General features: G+C 41.2%; 1 protein-coding gene across 3 annotated transcripts in view; it reads right to left on the bottom strand.

Moving 5' to 3' along the window:
- Positions 1-23171, bottom strand: part of LOC126184520 (elongation of very long chain fatty acids protein AAEL008004-like) — a 647799-nt gene that overhangs the window by 313485 nt on the left and 311143 nt on the right. For 2 of the 3 annotated variants that reach the window (XM_049926915.1, XM_049926917.1), the window contains exon 3: positions 2612-2679. In XM_049926915.1, the coding sequence (XP_049782872.1) occupies positions 2612-2672 (61 nt within the window). In that variant the 5' untranslated portion in view covers positions 2673-2679. Of the gene's footprint in view, positions 1-2611; positions 2680-13815; positions 13953-23171 lie in introns of those variants that run through there. The other variant, XM_049926916.1, reaches the window with a different exon arrangement.

Below are 23171 nucleotides of genomic sequence, written 5' to 3'. Positions count from 1 at the left end.
ACCCAGTTTAGGTTTTCCCCAGTTTCCTCAGATCGCTTAAGGAAAACGCCAAGCCCGATTTTCTTCACCATCCTTCCGCAATCTGTGCTTACGCTCCGTTTCTAATGAGCTCGCCGCCGGAGGGATGCTAAACTTGAATCTTCCATCTACCCTTCCATGGCAGTGTTTATGCTGCGCTCACAAACAGGAGGAACTAGTCTCCTGGGAATCCTGGTCTGACTCGTCCGCTTGCTGGTATGGAGAAGCGGAATCAAGGCCGGCGTTTGACGCAAGCTGTTGATCGAAGCGGTTGACACAGTCAATCCGCGGCCCAGCGTTTTTAAGGACAACACACGTGCGTATTTCTGTAGCTGACGTTCCTGTCACAGTGCTCCACTGCTGATACCAGGTGTCTGCCAGGGCCATATTCTAAGGAATTTTCCTATCTTTCACTGAAGGATCAATCTTTCTTCGGGCCGGCCGAAGTGGCCGTGCGGTTAAAGGCGCTGCAGTCTGGAACCGCAAGACCGCTACGGTCGCAGGTTCGAATCCTGCCTCGGGCATGGATGTTTGTGATGTCCTTAGGTTAGTTAGGTTTAACTAGTTCTAAGTTCTAGGGGACTAATGACCTCAGCAGTTGAGTCCCATAGTGCTCAGAGCCATTTGAACCATTTGAACCAATCTTTCTTCTCGCTTGATCTGATTTACAGACACCATAAGAGAACGCAAAAAGTTCTGTGTCACTGACCTACTAGGCGTGAAACGCTGCTTTATAATGTAGTAGACATTTAAGGCGATTACGATCGCCCTATCTAATTTCGCAGAGCACTATGTTTGCCTGCATACGAGGGCAAAGTGAAAAGGTACTAAATGGCGTTAATTTTAGTGAAATTTTGTTGTTTTATATGCTTGTTTATCTTGTGGAACAACGGAAGCCAAGTATTCTGTACATTTTGCTATCAACAATTGTTTCACATTTTTAAAGTGAGTGTTTGGCGTCTACATCGTGCATCAAACAACGTTTTACGTAAGTGACATACCTAACAACAAAGGATGTGTAAGGACATAGAGAACACATACCACTCCACAACAGATTGGTAACTGGCGATAAATAAAGTTCATTTAGATTAGTGAGGGGAAAAGTTAAAGAGCGACAAAGATACAGTAGTTTGTTCTGAAGTGGTACTGCAACACAGTCTTCTGGTCATACAAATGTTCCCATTAGGTGAAGACTAAACATTACTCAGATATACAACACTATCGCGTGTCAGTCCCTGGCGGGTGCAGACATTCTCTGTGGGAATATACTTAAATATATTTGCAGGTTACAGTCTCTTATAAAAATCATGACTGGTCTGGAGGATAGAGTTAGTACCAATGGGAAATCGATGTTTCACCATGCTTGGTCTCATCCACAAAGTGACTTGCTGAACATGATGCCGCGTATACCAAAATATTAAGTCATTTAAATCACATATTGCTGCTGAGTTGTACGAATAAATTGGGGAGTCTGACGCCTGACGAGATAACGTGAAGTTTAGGCGATAGGAATGTTTCTTCATGAAGAACGGCTGGTGAGTCTGGCAAATGTGTAATCTGTAAAGCACGATATTGTGGGAAAAGCAGGTTGCAGATTATGGTACTGGCAGCTTCTTTGTAGTCTTATTTTCTTTGACTCATCTTACTACACGTTATATGCCATTAATTTAAGTTCCGGGAAGTATGTGGACGTGGGGAAGTCACGATAATGAAATCGCCGTTGAGCTTAGCTTCCTTTCCAGCAGTGACCAACATACTCGTTCTGTTTAGCGCCTCGTTGCGCTGATACCCTGAGACAGATTACCGTAGTTAGATACAACTGCATCTCAACCACTTCCTACCTTATGTTCATAAGATGAATGTTTTTGTTCATCCATATTGCTAGAGTACTGAGAGCCGACAGTGAACTTAACGAGTAAGATTTGATCAGGACGTTAGTTCAGTTGAAGCAACCTAGGAAACTTGAGAGTTTGCATGATGACTACTGTCTCTGCCTAACGTGTTTCGATGAAGAGAAATGGTTCAAATGGCTCTGAGCATTATGGGACGTAACATCTGAGGTCATCAGTCCCCTAGAACTTAGAACTACTTAAACCTAACTACATCACACACATCCATGCCCGAGGCAGGATTCGAACCTGCGTCCGTAGCAGTCGCGCGGTGATGAAGAGAATATAACGGTTTTGTTGTGAGTTCAGGATAAAAGAAGGCGTTGCCTACGTACGGTTGTTTGGTTATTTCGACCCGTCAGTGAATGTTACAATCGCTGCTGGTCACTGCATATATACTGTTTTCGTGAATACGTTGCTAATGTTCGGTATTTCACACTTGTGAGCAGATGGATGTTGAACGAAGTATTAGCTGAGCAATGGGCTGTTGAAGTATTAGTTCATCCGGTGAATTACGTAGTAACGTACGGTTTGTGGAAAGTAGAGGCTACTACTCAGTTGCGCGCTTTTTGTTTCATTGAACAGGTAACTGGTCCGGAGATGCACCCGTGGATCAGTTAATTTCCTTGATACCTCACAAACAAACGAAACTTTTCCACAGCAATTTTTTTCTAGCACTTTACTTAAATATGACGTTCACTTACCACTCCTGTTGTCCATAATATCCCTATAACCGTGGACAAGATCTTGAACCAATTGCGTCATGATGAACCTGGAAAAAATCATCTGTCATTAGAATAGAAATAAACAGATTTCTCAAAGACATAATACAATGTTCAGAAAATTATGCACAAGTTCCATATCGTTACCATTCACCAACTTTATTCAGTAGCAAATGTCTTACGGGTTGCAACAGAGCCAGACTTATCTCAACTAATATGCTGCTGGCAGACGAGTATCTATCTGTTAATTACTTTACACACTTTAGAAATTGCACCGACTCTGTGATTGCGGGATGCATGTTTCACGTAAACACTAGGAATTAGACCAGAAGGTTCACTTCCATTGCACCTGAGCCAGAACAGGAGCTGTACATTTTCTTTTACTATAGAGAAAACGTATCGACTGGCGTTCCCCTGAATTGGTGAATAGCTGTTCCGACTAAGCCTCACAAACGGATATGAAACCGGCATTGCAAGCTCGGTACTCTTAAAGTGAAATGCTACGAAGCTGCTGTGGCATCTGGCAGAGGTGGTTATTGGTTACGTCCTTACGTAGACTCCTGCGACAGACTACACGAACAGATTTCCTCATCACGTGGATGCTGACATCCAGGCCTACGCCCTTCTACAAATCATTCATCCACGGATCGCCGCGGCAGAGTTAGATAAATTAGCAGATACACATACCCTTACCGCATTAGTTATCTTCTTGCATCATCATTAGGAAGGTGTAGTGTCAGGGTGACGGAGAAATCATCGAAGTACCAATCACTCAGGTCTACTTACAGTCAGGTTGATTGCAGATTATGGACATAGATTAGGACATGTAATTTAAAAAATTAATTGACAGGGATTTCTGAAAAACTTGTTACTGCCCATGGAATCAACTACGTATAAAAGCAGAATTAGGGCAGTCTTGATTACACACTAAATTCACGAGTCAAGAACATGGAAAAGGATTAATGACAATGTCTACTTTCTGACTGAGGGTAATAAAACTCGTGACGATAGAGAGAGAGAATATGACAAATTGTGCGTATATTGGGCTGAGATATATATGCCCTTCAAGCCGCAGGACAAGCCAAATACTTAAATGTTGCATATTTTGTTATCGCAAATTACAAACACATTCATATCACCTAACTACTAGAAATATCTTACAAATCTACCCAAACTTCAGACTGCATTGAGAGTGTTGATTGTTGGACTTCTTTGGAGAAGTGCAGTCTGACATGATCTTCGGTACCAATTGTCTACTCTCGTTTAACAGAATGCCCTCTTCCATAATTGGACAATATTTATTTTGTAATAAAATCTTGAGATGAGTTTTTATTTCATATAACTGTACATGTGAACACAATGATAATACAGCTAGTCTCCTTTAGTATAATCATTCAATAGTAGTCGTCCATTAGAAGGGAGAGGGAAAATTAGGATCTGACGGCGGATATACGACGAGGTTGTTGGATAAAACACTCTGACTGAACAAAGATGAGGCAGGAAACTGATTTTGTACATTTAAAAGGGAACATACCGGCATTCGCCTAACTTGAGCTCCTCCCAATTGCGAATTCAGTGCCTAAATCATCGTGCCTGCTCACTCGGTGCCCTTAGGAATGCTTGATTAGTCACCTGTAGTTATGATTGCTGTCCGCCATGCTCGATATAAAGGCGCTGTTCCTTCTTTTAGAGAAAATGTTTATCGTACTCCACATCAGCTACGCAGTCGATGCGTATCCACAAGTAAGGTTCGTGACATAATATGTGCAAGGCAGTGACCGACCTTTAGCATAAGAAGAAAGACAGTGAAAAAGAGAGCACAAAATTACCTACTTCTGGAAACAAGGTATTGAGAAAGAACTGCACTAGAGCTTGTTGAACTGCCTGGCATTGCAAAAACGGGCGGTGTGACGTAAGCCCCATGATCGTAATCAAGGGCTCGTCGATCACTCAGTACCCTTTAGTAATAGAAAACAGTTTCTTATTTTGATACTTAGCTTAGGGGCTGTGCCCGAACAGCAACATAACGCTTTTAATCCGAACGAAACAGATCGATGTCAAGGCTAATGCACAAAGCCAGTGGGTGTGGTTGCCAGCACGTCCGTGTCAATTGCGGTACCCGCTTTCTCTCCCCGAACAAAGCCAACAAAATATCGTGACTGGACACACTGGAATAGCCTCACGCAAATCTGTTATGACTCAAGGATCAAAATGCAAAATGAAAAATATTCGCTCATTTTTTGTACTGTTTCATAAACACTTCAGTACGGTACTATAAGATATATAATGCTTTATTAGGCGAGACCCAGGTGAAAGCCCATCTATAATGACCTTGTCGTCTACGGGATGTTAAACTTTGATCTTCCTTCAGATGAAAGTTTCTCGTTAAGAAGTTCAGTACATTAAATCCAGCCCCACGTCAGACACAAACCGTGTATCGTCTTTATTAGCGATCTTCTTTTAACATTTTGCTGTTGTTTAACTGTTTATTCCGACGGAGGTTCGAGTCCTCCCTCGGGCATGGGTGTGTGTGTTGCTCTTAGCATAAGTTAGTTTAAGTAGTGCGTAAGTCTAGGGACCGATGACCTAAGCAGTTCGGTCCCTTAGAAATTCACACACGTTTGAACATTTTTAACTGTTTATTGCCTTGCCTGGATGTAAGCAGAGTGAAATTCTAGACTGCGTTGGTTTCCTAATGCCTTAAAACTCAGGTGTTTGCTTTTTTCCTTTATTTTAAAGGTTTATCGTCCAGATTATAAAGTGCTTATCACTATTATAATCTACAGGGCTATTACAAATGATTGAAGCGATTTCATAAATTCACTGTAGCTCCATTCATTGACATATGGTCACGACACACTACAGATACGCAGAAAAACTCATAAAGATTTGTTCGGCTGAAGCCGCACTTCAGGTTTCTGCCGCCAGGCCAGGAAGTGGGAGAATACAAGGTCTACCTGTCAGGAGTCAAAGCAGGAATAGCACAGTGGGGTGTAGGGCTTTACATGGCCTCCACGCTCTCCCGACTTAACCCCATGCGATTTCTTTCTGTGGGGTTATGTGAAAGATTCAGTGTTTAAACCTCCTCTACCAAGAACGTGCCAGAACTGCGAACTCGCATCAACGATGCTTTCGAACTCACTGATGGGGACATGCTGCGCCGAGTGTGAGAGGAACTTGATTATCGGCTTGATGTCTGCCGAATCACTAAAGGGGCACATATCGAACATTTGTGAATGCCTAAAAAAACTTTTTGAGTTTTTGTATGTGTGTGCAAAGCATTGTGAAAATATCTCAAATAATAAAGTTATTGTAGAGCTGTGAAATCGCTTCAATCATTTGTAATAACCCTGTACATAAAGCTGTAGTATTAACTAAAATATTTCTGGATAGCTAATACAGTACAAGTAAATTCGTCTATCTGTATTCAATTTTTGGAATTTTTCTTTTCCGTTCTCGTAGAATTTTACATTTTTTCCCCCAATCAACAAAATACAGATTAACTAAAAACTTACTACATTTAATGTTTTCTACAATTTCCAAACGGTTCAATAAGCACAGACACGTAGAAATCGTCAACAAACGCTTCAGAAACATAAATTACGTAGAAAGCAAACACTGTGAATATACGCATTAATATCTGATGTTGAGCTAGTATCTAAATACTGGAAAATGTTGAGGAGAAGTTGACAGTAGACCTGAACAAGTATTGCTGTCACCTGACTGAGCGATTCGGCGTGCACTTTGGATGAGTGACATGCGCAGGACGATAAACTCGAACGAATGACAAACAGCAAATTTTGTTTCTACTGCGAGAGGCAGCACATCCACATTTCACCAATACAGAGTGCCATACGTTAATAGTGGCAATGTAAGAGGAATATTACGAGAGAGTAATGTGTTGATATTGCATTAGTATGAACACAGAACGACGTGAGTACGTAAAATTATTGGGATTTTATAGGACTCTGTCAGTAAAACGCTATATTATTCTTTTTAGATTAAAACTCTACAATTCAGCGTGCAGGTCTATGTCGATAGCATTTCCTTCGCTAGTATTAAAGTTTATTTTCATGTTCAAGATGAATGGGATCTCATGGTATTTCATTTATAAATTCGAAAACTGCGTTTGTATACTGAGGTGCATTCTGCGACAAGTTCCGTGAACTAAGTAATCGTCTAACTGCTACTTTCAATCGTCATTTCTATAAGAGCAACAACTGTGACTCTTATGTACAATAGCAAATGTGTAACACTTAAGTCATCATCACTACGACAGCAATGTTGTCTTACCCGACAAATCATGATCTACGTTTTCCATCTTTTAGTACAAAGTGTGTACTTTTGTAAGTGAACATGAAATGTTTCGCCGTGCGAGGTGGTAAAGCAACTATTCGCATTCGGGAGGAGCGTAAATCACATTGCTATTCGGGAATCCTAAATTTTATTTTACGTCCTGTATAAACGGAGTTGGACCACTTGCGTGGAGTGACATTTGCACGGAGCAGGGGTTCTTGCCGGGCTAACTGACTTTTCGCAGGTACAGGCACACTAAGAAGTCTAGTAGTTCAGCACAGCAAGCGGGCTCGCGCTCACATCACAGCAGTGAGCAACCACTTATCGCTTCAGGGTGGGTCATTAACGCGTTTCGTGGCGAGTTTATTTTTGAACCTGTTGTATTAATGAGAGGTGACAATGAAATTCAACATAACGAGAACTGATAGTGAAATTCAATATCTCTTAAAATTTTGGTGTTCGAAGGAAAGGAGGACAGCTATGTAATGGAATAGAATTGAAGTCCCATGCTTCTTGACAGAGCGTAGGGGAATTATGCGGGAGACCCGCACCACCGTACCAGGCAAGGTTCTAATGGAGGTGGTTTGCCGTTCCCTTCCTCCGGCCGTAATGTGGATGAATAATGATGATGAAGAAGACGGCACAACAACGCCCAGTCATCTCGGGGCCGGTGAAAATCCCCGGCCCTGCCGGGAATCGAACCCGGGACCCCGTGATCGTGAAGCGAGAACGCTACCGCGAGACCACGAGCTGCGGACATGTAAGTAAGGAACACTGCACTTCTTACGACTGTTGCAGCTTTATGGGGACTACAATTTTAGAACGAAATTTAAATTGCAAATTTAAAAATTTTCACTAAAGGATCAATGTTTAGTACCACTTTTCGATTAATGTAATTCGAAGACAAGTTCTTAAGTTGAAGTCTGCCAATGAATTTCTGTAGGTTGACTTGGTTCTCTTCATTGCGGAAAAAGCAGCATGCACATGTAAGTATAAACATCAACATAGTAGTATCTGCAGACCTGTAAATTTCCATTAAGGAAACAGAAGTCTACGAGACTATTTTTGCTGTGAAACTAATCACACAAACGTCACACAGTGGGTGTATAAGTTCTAGCTGTAGCTGAGTTTTCACACTGCAGACATAATCTGGAAATAAGTGAAACTGCACAACCCTTTGCAAGCTGAAAAATAGTGCGGTAGTTTGAGTTAACTGCAGATTCATTCGTTGAATGCTCTTCCTGAAAACAAAAAATGTATTTTAATGAAAATGTTGTGAAAGTCATTGAGAAGTTCAGCTCTGTTCTCCCTTGGGATGAATACTTTCTTCAGTCATATCGCTTCTCGTTGTTCATCTTGCAAGTGACCGTAATCTTTTGGGTGGAATCTATTGTGATGCTGATGTAAACTGAATTTTTTCGTTGTATTTAAATTTTTGAAGCACGTTAATAGAACACTAAGCGTATCAAGATATCACATACAGTAAACATATAGACTAGATATTCTGCATGGATACATTGTCGTTGATGTGTCTGACCACTTAGAAATTCCTAATCCGGCCATCATGCTACTTTTCATGCCTTTAAAAAGAGCTACTCTCCACCCTAAAACTTTAATTAAAAAAATTAGTAGCTAGTTCAGGCCTTTAGAGAGTATGCTCTTAGATCCCTAAACGATTTGGCTGTATACGAATTACAAGTACGTCTAAGAAATGTTCGAAATACGGATTGCGTAAGGGGCTATGGCACACCGAAAGATGCCCTTAAGCACCAACCTAATGACGGTCATTCCTCTGAATGCATCACATTGTCTGCACTCCCCCTGCCTTACCAGTCGGCCGTGATGCGCCATGTAACGACGTCTGGCCGTCACATTTCGAACCGAGCGCTCACAACCCAGGCGGCGAGCGCTCTTCTCGCTTAGTCGCATCCGCAACAGGCCTTCTGTAGTCTACGACAAGTGTTAGTACAAACAGGTCTTAACATATCCTGAAAGGTTGCAAAACTGCGACCAGTCACTTTTTTATGATAATTATTTATTTTGTGTTTACCAGTTTCATGCTGGATTGCTCGTCTTCTAGCGGAGGGGAAAAAAGTATGGATGAAACTGCATGCCAGTTGCCTGTGTTTTCGCTGCTAAGATTTTGTACCCTGTGTGAGCCCATACAGATTTTGATTCTAAGAACCTCTCAGGGTCAAAGCTGCGACTATTCTTTAGAAAAGGCTTGACCTTTGAGATAGCCTTGCCAGTCTTCATTAGGGAATCTTTTGCAAATTTCAAGAGTCATTTGGCCGACTTTGTGTCGTTTCCAGGGAACAACACATATTTACAATATTTACAAGATTGCCTACGATTACATTAAACTACTTTTCAAAATTGACAACTTTTTCAATGGATCTGACATTTTCTTCGTCATTGTAACTTCTGTGCTTAGGCCACCAAATTCAGAAATAACTTTAAGTTTCCATCAGTTTGGAGTCTCTATAAAGCCTTTGAAACCGTTTCGTCAGTCTTCATCGCCGCCTCTTTCTCTTTCCACATCAAAGTTTAAAATTAGCCGGTCAAACTTGTGGCCATGGTATTGTGCATCTTCTCGAAGATTTTTCACTAATGAGTAAACATTTGGCTGAACTTTTAATATTAATGTATTTATTCTTCGGTTCCATCCTTCAGGCGCCTTCCACTACAATTTCACGTCTCTCTTGGCATATGTTCGATATCGAGTCACTGGTCCAAAAAACAGCCATAAAAGTTCAGGCGGGCTCTCCTAAATACACAGACAACCATCGTCCAACATTTCCAGGGAAGATGAGCTACACCAGATCATATTCTTATGTGGCAGCATATTTCCTCGTTTTCCTTACAGGGTGGATCGAGGCCGCAACACTGAACTTGTTTCTACAAACATTGATTAAAATGATAATTGCAACAAATAATCTGTGTTTCAAGAAATAAACTGTTAACTGCTTGGACGATGGTAACTTCGAAGTCCATCATCAGATATGCAGGGTTCCATCCCGGCACGTTAGCTGTCAAAAATACTCATATATTTCTCGCTTTTAATTGGCAGCAAAGCGTAAACAACTGGAATAATGGCAGTTTCATCCCAAGACCCATTAAGGTCGGCGTGAAGTGTAAACAACTGTCCAAACTGCTTCGTCGAACTCTTGGACGTTCCATCCACAAAAATTGAAATGCAGTTTGATAGACACACTTCTCCCTTATCGCTACAAACACGAGTATTCTGTCATTCGGTACCCTGTTATCATCTGCAAGTAAAACATTGGCACCATCATTCACCAGTAAATTATTTTATTGGAAGAATATTCCTCCAGAATCGATGGCATCTTTTCTAGTTCCCATATATTTTCGCCTAATGCAGTGTAACGATGTGTGGTGGTAACGATGTTACTAAGTCGTAGCCTCCATTGAAGAGCTGCTTTGCTTCTTCAACGTAAAGTGATGAAATTGTAGCGTATTTCTTTTGCCAGCTTCTTTGCACTTACAAAATGTTTTCGCACTTCATTTGCTGCTTCATCTGGAACACAAACGTGGCTACCTTCCCCTAAAATTGTTATTTTTTGTGGATAGCCTCCCTTCGCATTTATTCTTTTTAAAGTTTACACAACGCCATTAAGTCACTTCCTGTCTGTTTCTATAGTCCACTATATACTGATGACCGTTGTAAATCAGTAAAGTCTTCCGTTTGATGGTGTCGGTGAATTCAGTTATCTCAGCACTAAGACACGGAGCACTACTTTGCCAGTCAGAGGTCAGCTGCAGTACTGAACTCTGGGAGAAAGCCATGCACACTACGAACTGCTGTGCGGAGAGGGAACATTATGTAGGAAACGGGATTTTGCCTTCTCCAGAATACGTCGCAGGTAGCGGCGTGCAGGCTGGTGAATCATATTTCCGGAGCACCCTGTCCACTGCCTACAGTGTCCTGGCCTCCTTGCAAATGACAACACATTCCCTCTCCGTACAAGTGCCACTCCGTGCAAGTGTCACAAACTCTTATAAACCACTATCGTCGATTTCTTTCGCTGTATTTGCACGATTACGATTGAGTCAGTGTTTAGTAGCTAATGACATCGACCGAGCGAGTTGGTGCCGTGGTTATCACATCAGAAACGCATTCGGGAGGAGAAAAGTTGAAATATCCGTTCAGTTATCCTGGTATAGGTTTACTGTGGATTCCAGAGATGAAGTCGAGTGCGAAGATCGTTCCTTTGAGGAGGATAGGCCGATTTCCCCTCCCAGCTCTGTTCTATCGGTGATTGTCCACCGATGGTATTAGGTTAACTCTTTCCTGCCCGACAGGACTTGAACGTTCTGTCCTCTTTCTAGTGCCGTAGAACAGCGTGGAGCTGAATTCATGCATTATCACCCGGTCGGGACATCTGTTTCCCCTCTTCTTTGGCTGTGATGGTCAAACAAAAGTCAGTCTGTTTTCTTCAATAAGTGCATTTATACGTGCATGTTATGTCAGATGAAAGTATGGTGCTGCTACAGACGCATTTTCCGTTTCTTCTGAGTCATGTTTAAGAGTTGGAAGATTATTTTCCAACTGAGGCTATGGTAAGCTTCGAGCGTAGGTCGCGTTCAGAATGAAAAGTTTGTGGAGGAAAAATAAAGTAAATACCCCATGCAGTACATTCGCTTTTGTCCAAATTGGCCCCATCAGTATAGGTTACATGGCTTCTCTGGGTTTGGAAACTCAATTACTTCCATAGTTTTTGTAGGTTTGTCGGTTTTCCCTCATTTTGCCACATGAACAGCACGAGACACCACAACATGTTTGTAAGATAAATTAATGATTTGCAAATAAAAACACAAGTATTGTCAGTCATATTTCCGAGCCTCTCTCGAAAGATGACATAAGATGCTTATGAAGTGAGGGACTAAACTTTTCTAGAGCGGTATCGTTGCGAACTATTTTAGAGTAAAGTAGATATTTTATTCTAAATATTTTGTGTATACTGCGGAACAGAACATCCCAACCACTCTCTTTGAAATGTGGAACACTTCTAAAAAGTGTGATTAATTTTCGCCGTTCAAGAAAGTCCTAACGCACTGAAGTGTACAGATCTTTCTCCCATTAGTAGAAATATGTTCATAGTCGGCGAAGAAAGACTTCATGTGAATGAAGAAACACAATTTGCTGTTCATCGCATTCCGATTTTTTTATAATATTTATAACAAGGTGACAGATTTTCATAACATCCATAATATCGAAAGCCATTCTGTTTATAAAATGCAACTTAGTCAGCCTAGATTAATACACGTAGCCGAGTCAATGTTGTCCGTCTGAAGCCATCGGTGAGAGCGCTTCGCTGCGCCGTTTGGCGATACCAAACAGCAGCCAACATCAGCACCAACTTCGAGTAAATGAAGAAAAACAAAAGTGATTTGGTCTGAGGAAAGTTTCACTAATTGCAGCAGAGTCCAGAGAGACCCGAAAACGATCCTGAATTTTATGCTTTTAATGACAAAAGTACTGACTGAGCTCCTATCCGTGAACATTTGCTCTTACAGTACAGATTATTATAATCAATCCATAATTTTGGAGTGTCCTCTTCGGCATGACACAGGACAGACGTTTTGCTGTCTAAGCGGTCCTGGATTTGATTTTCGATAAACATCTCGGATTTATTCTGGGATGGAAAAGACCGGAACGCCGTTCACTCATGTATCTGCATGAGAAATTGTCTGAATGACCAAGAAGCGACATTGACATTGAAGCTGTCGAACAAGCGCCATGTTGAAAGCATGGTGTAGGCTGTATGCTATATCTTCCTTACTCTTTCCCGAGAGAACAAAGTGGATCCTCATACATCTCATTCGGGTTCGTTATAAGCAGATGTCGAAGCTTGAACATGATATACGGGCTAATTACATCTAAGATAGGATACCAAATTGTGTTATTGGATTGAAGAAATAGTTTTCTGTCTGATTGGAGGGTTACTGGCTTTACAGGCTGCAACGGATGAAGGGACGAGCTCACAACTGGATGAATATGAAAAGGCTGAAATACGAAATACTGCGCTCAACAGCTATCAATATACAGAGATAATTACAAGAAAATGGAAATTTAATTAACAGTGTCTGATTAGGATACCTCCAGAGGTAAACTCACACACTCACCGTAAATCTAACAAGGCAAAAATGATCGAATAATTTTAACAGAATGCTGTAAAATCCAGTAGAGGAAAACATGTGCAGTAACGGATTAAAAATTACTGACCTTTTAAAACGTTGGTTTGGGGCTCGGTGTCTAAGTATAAAAGTGTCAAACTAATAGCCCAAAGGCTCGAAGTTCTATCCTCCTTCGGTCGATGTCTTGTTTGTAACTTGTCGCTTCCTTCACCTTTCAAAGTGATTTTTATATGTGACAATGCGCATTTGTTCCCAGTGCACCCATTACTGACTGATTAAGTCGGTTCAAAGAGAGGAAGATGACACGAACATACTACCTCGGGTGGTACATGCTTCGTACAACATCGTCGTGTTCAGATCAGCCTTCTGGATGAGGACAAGTTTTATTTTATTTAAACAGAAAATAGAAAAGCCATAGGCCAATCTCTTAAACTGACCACATAGAAGCGCTGTATCTCCATGCGCAGCTCGTCAGCAAATGGCAGTGTAAAACTAAACTCCGAGAGTCAAAAGATGCGCCGAGGAAGTATTGAAATCGGAAGTCCTGCGTGAATTAATACAGATGTAGTTTTAACATCTTCGAACTCAATAAGATTCTCATTAATTCGAATCAGTCTACATGTTTTCCACCAGTCATTTCTACATTAGCGAAAGCCTATCACATCACAGCTCGGACAGTGCCACTACTCGTGATTATATTTTGGAAGTGGAAGTAAATTGTTGCTACATACCGAAACAGGAGAAAAACTCTATCACTCGATCGTCTGCTGTAGCTCGCGGTGTGCAATAACGACAGTCGAGCACAGCTGTAATTGACTCTCTATTGGGTGATGCAAGAGCGGCGTGGCCTTAACGGATCGGAGGCCCGCAGCCGACTGACTCTGCGGGCGACCATGCTCTGTAGGCTGCCCAACTCTGCACCCACTGGTCGCACTGGATGACGTCACATCACGTGGTCTTGGCGATCAAACCGACTGCAGACCTCAAACTCCACATCATCGCGCACGAAGTATAATGTAGAGGGGGTCGTTCCACACGGCGCGGGCTCTTACAATGAATATGCATTCTCATTCATTGCAAACCGCTTTGCCCAGAAATAGACCTATAACAACTTTTGCGACTCTAATGGACTGCGTTGTGAGGATTATTACTGATAATTAGTCCTATATGAATGAATTTTTGTATCCTTCACTATTTTATTACACATATATAGCAATTTATATAATTTTTCCTCTTGAAGATTATTATTATTACTATTATTATTATGATCCTGATGTGACCATTGAAACGGATAGAGGGTGAAATCATTTAGAATATGGCTTCTCTTACATCGCTTTAGAGCTTCCGCGTCTCCATTATATATCCGATGGTTCATTCTGTACTCTTTGACTGCGCGCCCTACCACCTTTCGTGGGTTACCAGTGCTTAATAGACTTCACTTGTATACGAGAGAAACAGGGTCCAAATCTCCGACTGGCATGCACGACCTTAATTTTCTGCCCCTTCTCCAAATCTCTGGAAGCGACTGCCATGTTCCTCTTAGTTTCACTGAGCTATTGTCTTATCTCTAATGATTTCTACGTCGGTGGGAATACGTTTATTGGAATATGATCTCTTAAGGCCGGTAGCTTTTTAAATTGTACGTCGCTAAAATAGTCTGCGCTTGTAAATGTTTATAGTTTCTCCTTCTTTCGCTATTGTCTTCAGCCCATGTTCTGCGCCAACCGAATGAAACGACAATTGACCACACGCAGTTGAGAGCTGCAAATGGCACATGATCAAGTCAATATACACACGAGTCTTAGACAAATGTGCCCGTATTTGGCACTTTACGCGGAAGATATCTAGAAGATCGCCCACTCAATCGTATGTCGTGCAATAGGATTTTAAGCTAAAGCAAAGAATACACGGGAGCCTGTAGCAAGTTGAAGGTTGGATTCCCTCGTCTCATGTGGTCAGAAGGATTGATCGGCTGCTGGTGGGTGGTAGGTAAGTTTATTCGGGTTAGAATCACGTTATTGCTCATCAACACTGAACGCCTACAACATGATAATTTCACCCTTTATAGTAGGAATCTTCTCTGCTGCTTTTAGACTGATAGCGTTCCCACTGAAGCACATGGTTCTGAAACTGGATCCTATGACGCTTAAATTAATGTTGGTATGTGAACAGGGTAGCGTCTCAGTTCAGTAGGCTTTATAGAAAGCGACGAACCTTTTTTTTTTTTTTATTATAGTCACGATGTGTACTACTGTCTGTGATTTATAAAGTGTTTCTTTCCGAGAAACTAAAAAATATTCAAAGCCCCGCTAGGTGAAGTGATTGCCTGAATGAACACAATGGTACTAAATCTCAAAGGACTTAACAAGATGAGTAGTAAACGCAAATAATGGGTCGAAAAGCACATGATGAGGAAAAATAACATGTGGATACCAAACAACCATCATCGTGTAGCAAATTTTAAGGTATGTAAGTTAATGAAAATACAGTGAGGTGTCAAAAGTCATAGGATAGCGATATGCATATATACACATGGCAGTAGTATCGCGTACACAAGGTATAAAGGGCAGTGCATTGGCGGACCTGTCATTTGTACTCAGATGATTTATGTGAAAAGGTTTCCGACGTGATTGTGGCCGCATGACGGGAATTAACAGACTTTGAACGCGGATGGTAGTTGGAGCTAGACGCATGGGACATTTTATTTCGGAAATCGTTAGGGAATTCAGTTCTCCGAGATCCACAGTGTCAAGAGCGTGCCGAAAGTGCCAGATTTCAGGCATTACCTCTCACCACAGACAACGCAGTGGCCCACGGCCTTCACTTTACGATCGAGAACAGTGGCGTCTGCGTGGAGTAGTCAGTGCTAACAGACAAACAACATTGTGTGAGATAAGCGCAGAAATCAATGTGAGTCGTACTACGAACGTATCCGTTAGGGCAGTGCGGCGAAATATGGCGTTAATGGGCTATGGTAGCAGACGACCGACGCGAGCACAGCACGACATCGCCTGTCCTGGGCTCGTGATCATGTCGGTTGGACCCTAGAAGAGTGGAACACCGTGGCCAAATGAGCCCCGGTTTTGGTTGGTAGGAGCTGATGGTAGGCTTCGCCTTTTCCTATTTCTCTACAGCGTCGGTGGGTTTTGAAAATGTTAATGAAATTAGCTAGCCCAATGCCTTTCCTGACGCCACCACTCCCCGTGGGACGGAATGTGTGTACCCCATCTGTCTGCGTCTAGCGTAGGCCTATATGTCGTGTTCAAGTGAGAGAATTTTTTTTTAATGTTTGCGTACTGTGCATCTGAGGCAGGACGTGGGTAGCAGTCCGGTATTCACCTCGTTGGATGTGGAAAACCGTCTAAAAACCAAATCCAAGCTGACCGGCTCACGATCCCTCGTCGTTAATTCGCGGGGCGGATTCTATCCAGGGCAGGCTTGCCCTCCCAAATGCCGGAAGCGGCTATCCAGGCAGGTCACTTTAACGAATCAAAATCAGGAGCTTACGCAAAACAGAAATTATTGTATCTCTAGACTGCAGAATGATCTCCTGTGGTTCCGATTTACAGACCAATAAGAGAATTTACAACTAGATTGTGCGTAATGACCAAACTCTGTATTCAAAGGAAAAAGAGAAAAACTGTTAATTAATGCCTGTGTTAGTTATGTCTGTGATGTTTGACTCTGTGATCATATTTCACCATCATATCCTGGCTGCATGCAGGCAAGCTTACAGATTTTCAGATACTCTGTCTTCTCTACTTCCTTATCAGTGTGCACTTTTCCTCATCTCTCTCATCGACGTTAACGCTCTTGTCTGATCAACATGGCAGAAACACCCGTTCCCATAGGACATTCTGCCCCACTCGATCGTTCAGCCACTTTCTCGAAGTCCTTCTCAGTGGCAGCAACCCGACTGTGGAACAACCTCCTTTGTTACAGTACAGAACTGAATAACATCTCCAGCTTCTGAAGACAGTTAATGACGTATCTACTGAAGCAAAAATAATGACTACCATTGTCCCTGTACCCCTGTACATCCTTCTTTCCAACTTGATATGCCCATTTCCCAGTATTCCTAGCTGGTGCAATCTCCTTAAATTTCCTTTTCCCTGAACTCGGTATACCAGAAAACATCTACGTTGTACCCCTACACATTTTTTTTATATCTGCCACTATTAGTATCATTATTAGTGGTACCAGCAGCAGTAATAGAAATGCTGCCAGTATTATCTTTATTGGTTCACAGTCAGCATTATTTGCTCACATTGTCTCCATAGACACTAAAATGATTGTAATATTATTTGTCATATTAAAATTTTTATTCATTAGGTAATTATGGTGTAAAGAAGGTACTGTATGTGTGAAACCCTGGTCTGATGTAAGAGAGGGTTTGATGACCCTAATCACATCATGCTAAATAAATAAAATAAAAATAAGTAACAATTCTCATCAAATATACAGCAGATCTTTAATTTTCTCCACTCTGGTAATGAACTGTCTCAGCTGGTAAGCTACTAATTGTCTTCCGTCATAAATCAGTCAATTATACCTGTTTATCTACAAAGTAATTTACAAAGAAAGAAGTAATTTCCATGGATTAGACTGCATCAAGCTAGTATACATTCAGCGCATAGAGTTGATGTTGTGTGCTCACAAGAGAAATAACAAACTCGTAAGTGTAAGCTATTAGTGAAATGTAGAGACGGATTATCATGCTTGTGTTGGCGTACGCTCTATTAATTTATTATTCTCATGATTGCTGCGATGTTATTACACTATATGAAATCCTCAAATTATGACATATTGTTTGTGAATAGTAATAATAAAGTACATATTTATCAAATTCGGACAAATTATCTCATTTATTCTGATGGTATTACATTTTCTTGGAGACATATGAGTGTCAACTATATATTCAATAAAGATAGAAGCTGAAGTGATGAACTAAAACTTGGGTCCAGACCGGTACTTTTCTTTTCTGTTTTTGTTGATCACATTTTGTTCATTATTGTTCGTTGCATTTGTCCGGGGCGGACCTTCCATGACAGCTGTTGAGGTTCATCGTTGATCCGTTCACTCAGGTTTTTATTTTTATTTATTTTTTTATTTTTTTATTACAGATGGCAGCTAACCCCCTGACCGAATATGCTGAGCTACCATGCCGACTATAAAAAATGGTTCAAATGGCTCTGAGCACTATGCGACTTAACTTCTGAGGTCATCAGTCGCCTAGAACTTAGAACTAATTAAACCTAACTAACCTAAGAACATCACACACATCCATGCTCGAGGCAGGATTCGAACCTGCGACCGTAGCGGTCGCTCGGTTCCAGACTGTAGCGCCTAGAACCGCACGGCCACTCCGGCCGGCTGCCGGCTATACTGGAACCGCCATGTCATACTTACTTTCCTTTCCTTAATTTTCCGTAAGCAGATGTACTAACAACTATACCACCGGTGCATTGAAACTAGGACCCCTGCACAGACTACCATAGTGAAATTCCCTCCGTAACAAAGACTTCAGTTCACGTCTTGCTTCAGCCCATTTTCTCCTTCTTCTATCGTCAGTATTGCCGACGTTCTCCGATAATGGAATAGCACCTTAGCTTTGTATATGATGGGGAAATACCTCAGGCGTAGGTGTCTATTGATCTGCCTAGTAAGCAGGAGATCCGATTTTAAGTCCTGGCCTTGGCACAAATTTTAATTCATTACTTCACCTTCTATACTAATCTCACTTGTATTTTAATAATTTTCTAGTACACATAAATGAAAGGGTGATACAATTATTTCTGAAAGTATAATCCACTCTACGTGTAACTCTACACAACAGCTCCCTTCAAACTGTCTCTCACTCTGTTGTCAACAAATCATTCATTCAAGTGTTTGTTGTGGCTTCCAGCGAAAAAAGATAAATTGATTGTCTTTCGAAAAGCAACAACCAGGAGGCAGTCGGACGGTACTAACAGAGGGATGTCGAAGCATAACGGCGTCACAAAGACAAAACGACTGTAAATTTTAGTGGCATCACTCTAGAAACGTTAACTTTCTGTGTCTTCGTATATAACTTCTGTGACGCCTTTCGAAGTGCGCCAGTTTCACTGCATGTGGAAATATTCGATAATGCATCCTGGCCTGTTTTATACAGCAACGAATCCCAGGAAACCAACGTGCAATTTCAGCAACTTTGATAATCATAACAACCGCGAGACCAGGGGTTCCTTGTAACATAACACTCAGCAATAAACATTGGTCAAACTCTGAAATTTTGTCGTTAGCGGTCTGGCCCTCACATTATTGCTGAGCTGACTTGAAGTACTCGACCGACGGTACTGTCGCAGTTGTCATGATATTTCCTTAAATCCCTTCGGTAGAATGCGGATATGTTTCCTTCAATAAGCCGCAGACTTGATGACCCGACGTCAATGTGGTATATGTTGTTGTTGTGGTCTTCAGTCCTGAGACTGGTTTGATGCAGCTCTCCATGCTACTCTATCCTGTGCAAGCTTCTTCATCTCCCAGTACCTACTGCAACCTACATCCTTCTGAATCTGCTTAGTGTATTCATCTCTTGGTCTCCCCCTACGATTTTTACCCTCCACGCTGCCCTCCAATATTATATTGGTGATCCCTTGATACCTCAGAACATGTCCTACCAACCGATCCCTTCTTCTGGTCAAGTTGTGCCACAAACTTCTCTTCTCCCCAATCCTATTCAATACTTCCTCATTAGTTATGTGATCTACCCATCTAATCTTCAGCATTCTTCTGTAGCACCACATTTCGAAAGCTTCTATTCTCTTCTTGTCCAAACTATTTACCGTCCATGTTTCACTTCCATACATGGCTACACTCCATACAAATACTTTCAGAAATGACTTCCTGACACTTAAATCTATACTCGATGTTAACAAATTTCTCTTCTTCAGAAACGCTTTCCTTGCCATTGCCAGTCTACATTTTATATCCTCTCTACTTCGACCATCATCAGTTATTTTGCTCCCCAAATAGCAGAACTCCTTTACTACTTTAAGTGTCTCATTTCCTAATCTAATTCCCTCAGCATCACCCGACTTAATTCGACTACATTCCATTATCCTCGTTTTGCTTTTGTTGATGTTCAACTTATATCCTCCTTTCAAGACACTGTCCATTCCGTTCAACTGCTCTTCCAGGTCCTTTGCTGTCTCTGACAGAATTACAATGTCATCGGCAAACCTCAAGGTTTTTATTTCTTCTCCATGGATTTTAATACCTACACCGTATTTTTCTTTTGTTTCCTTTACTGCTTGCTCAATATACAGATTGAATAACATCGGGGAGAGGCTACAACCCTGTCTCACTCCCTTCCCAACCACTGCTTCCCTTTCATGTCCCTCGACTCTTATAACTGCCATCTGGTTTCTGTACAAATTGTAAATAGCCTTTCGCTCCCTGTATTTTACCCCTGCCACCTTTAGAATTTGAAAGAGAGTATTCCAGTCAACATTGTCAAAAGCTTTCTCTAAGTCTACAAGTGCTAGGAACGTAGGTTAGCCTTTCCTTAATGTTTCTTCTAAGATAAGTCGTAAGGTTAGTATTGCCTCACGTATTCCAGTATTTCTACGGAATCCAAACTGATCTTCCCCGAGGTCAGCTTCTACTAGTTTTTCCATTCGTCTGTAAAGAATTCGTGTTAGTATTTTGCAGCTGTGGCTTATTAAACTGATTGTTCGGTAATTTTCACATCTGTCAACACCTGCTTTCTTTGGGATTGGAATTATTATATTCTTCTTGAAGTCTGTATATTCCGAAAGAGGTACCCTATATGGAACAAAATGTAGTGCGGATGTTTCTCAAAGGGTCAGGGAAATTAAGAAGCGCAACAACTAAGCACAACACTCTGGATCGCGTGAATTACACGACCGCGATAAGTTACCCATGGGCGCCGTTTTCTTTACTCTCCTTAAGCATTTTTAAAGTTTATTCCTTAATAGGGCACCCGTCAAATATGTTTCGCAATGTACGTGTTAAGTTAAGCCAAGAATGTGAGTGCAGGATGAGCGATTTCTCTCGCATTAATTTAATAAACAATGTTTTGTAGAGCCTATTACAGAATTTGGTAAAATATGATTATAACGTCTAATAGGTAAAAAAAGAAATTAAAATATCTTATCCAATATTCTTTAGATCGACCTTAATGTGTTACTTGAACTAGATCTCTGATCACCGAAAGGCTTTCAAAAATGGTTCAAATGGCTCTGAGCACTATGGGACTTAGCATCGGAGGTCATCAGTCCCCTAGACTTAGAACTACTTAAACGTAACTAATCGAAGGACATCACAAACATCCATGCCCGAGGGAGGATTCGAACCTGCGACCGTAGCAGCAGCGCGGTTCCCGACTGTAGCGCGTAGAACCGCTAGGCCACAACGGCCGGCCCGAAAGGCTTTCTTTTGTGAAAAAATGGAAAACTTTTGTATAGTGTTGACTTGTCGCTACAGCACTACTTGCTTGCAGAAGAATATACGCAGTAGTATATCATGATAATATCAGAACAAGAGAAAATATAGCTGTGGAGAATGAGCGATACAAATTCTCAGTCATAAGCAGACCGAAAGTACACAACTTAGTTCACGCTGTTTTAATTTCTACATTTCTATGTCAAACAAACGTGTAAAAGAAAATGTTATTCGGAGTGTAGACGATTTTTATTGTACTGCGTGTGAAAATATTTCGTACATTGTGGTGAAATAATTATTCTATGACTAGTTAGGATAAACGACGGTAATCGAATTGCAGCACGAGGTAAAATTTAAATGCATAACGACGCAGAAAGAGATAACCGAGAAGCGTCCGCTGGAGAGCTCGATGAATGTCCATTTTGTGCGAATAATTAGTGAAAATTATCTGTTTTTTTAAAACGCTAAAATTGCGTTAATAGTGTATAAAAGCCAAACAGATGCTGGTTAAACGCGTCGAGTGCTTTTTGTGCTGCGAGTAAATAAATGCCGAATTACGTCGTCTCAGTAACTGAACATTAAATTACTGTGATTATTATGAGACAATTCCTAGATCACCTAAGTAGTTATCTATTTTCATCTTCACTCGTATTTTACACTTGCTTTGTTAAAAGGAATAGTGTTATGGTCATAATCACTGGTAAGTCATGGGTTCTTTCTGAAGATGAATTAGTCGAAGGGCAGTGTTTAACATCTCGTCGATGTTATTAAATGTTTGAAGGCAGGAGAGGGCGGAAAGGGACCAGCGCGGTTTTTTCCGAGGAATTATTTAGCCACCATAAAAATTGTCGAAGAATTCTGGGTCACTGTCTTCTATTTTAACGTCAGAATCCAAAAGCAAATGTTTTAAACTCGATTCCCTTCAAGGCGACGAATTTTTCTAGCACCTTATGCAATTGCTACTTCAAGCTGTGCTCTGCGTAACTAAAAAAGTTGTGCTGTGGTTTAGTCACCAAATTTAACTGCAAGTTTCTCTCATAACTGGCTGTGAGCCTCGCTTCATAATTTGGTGGAGGGCAAGAGCATACCACCTCCGAGAGTGCCATGTTACAGAAGGTATTCTAAGACACTGTAAAGCACTGTAACAACTCAGGTTTGATGCTTGGTTCTCTTTATTTTTACTCTCTGTCACGCTGGTTACCAGAATTCAGCAAATCCCAAATTAAAGAAACTTATAGTAATGCCTTCTGTGAACATCTTTTAAGTGGATTCTTGATGTTGTCAACGATAAAATACTGGCCACGCAGTGTTATATACAACTCGAAAGTTGTAAGATTCGAAGGACTGAGAGCGGAACAGCTTTTGAGAAGGAAGTGAGACAAGATTATAGCCTAGCCTCGATATTGTTAAATATTTAAACAGAGCAAGAAGGAAAGGAAACCAAAAAGATATTTGTGAAGAGAATTAAAATATCCAGAGAGGAAAATAAAAGCGTCAGAGTTTCTCGATGATATTGTAGCTCTGTCTGAAATAGCAAACACAGTCAATGCTGCGAATTTAGATTATAAACTGGGACACTAAAAGTAAAAAGGATTTTGATATTTGTGCTGCAAATAGCTGACGGTGCCAGAAGTAAAGAGTA

This window comes from Schistocerca cancellata, chromosome 4, assembly GCF_023864275.1.
Source record: "Schistocerca cancellata isolate TAMUIC-IGC-003103 chromosome 4, iqSchCanc2.1, whole genome shotgun sequence".
NCBI classification, from domain to species: Eukaryota; Metazoa; Arthropoda; class Insecta; order Orthoptera; family Acrididae; genus Schistocerca; species Schistocerca cancellata.
Note: the sequence above shows the minus strand (reverse complement) of the source record. Positions and strands in the feature narration are given on the sequence as shown.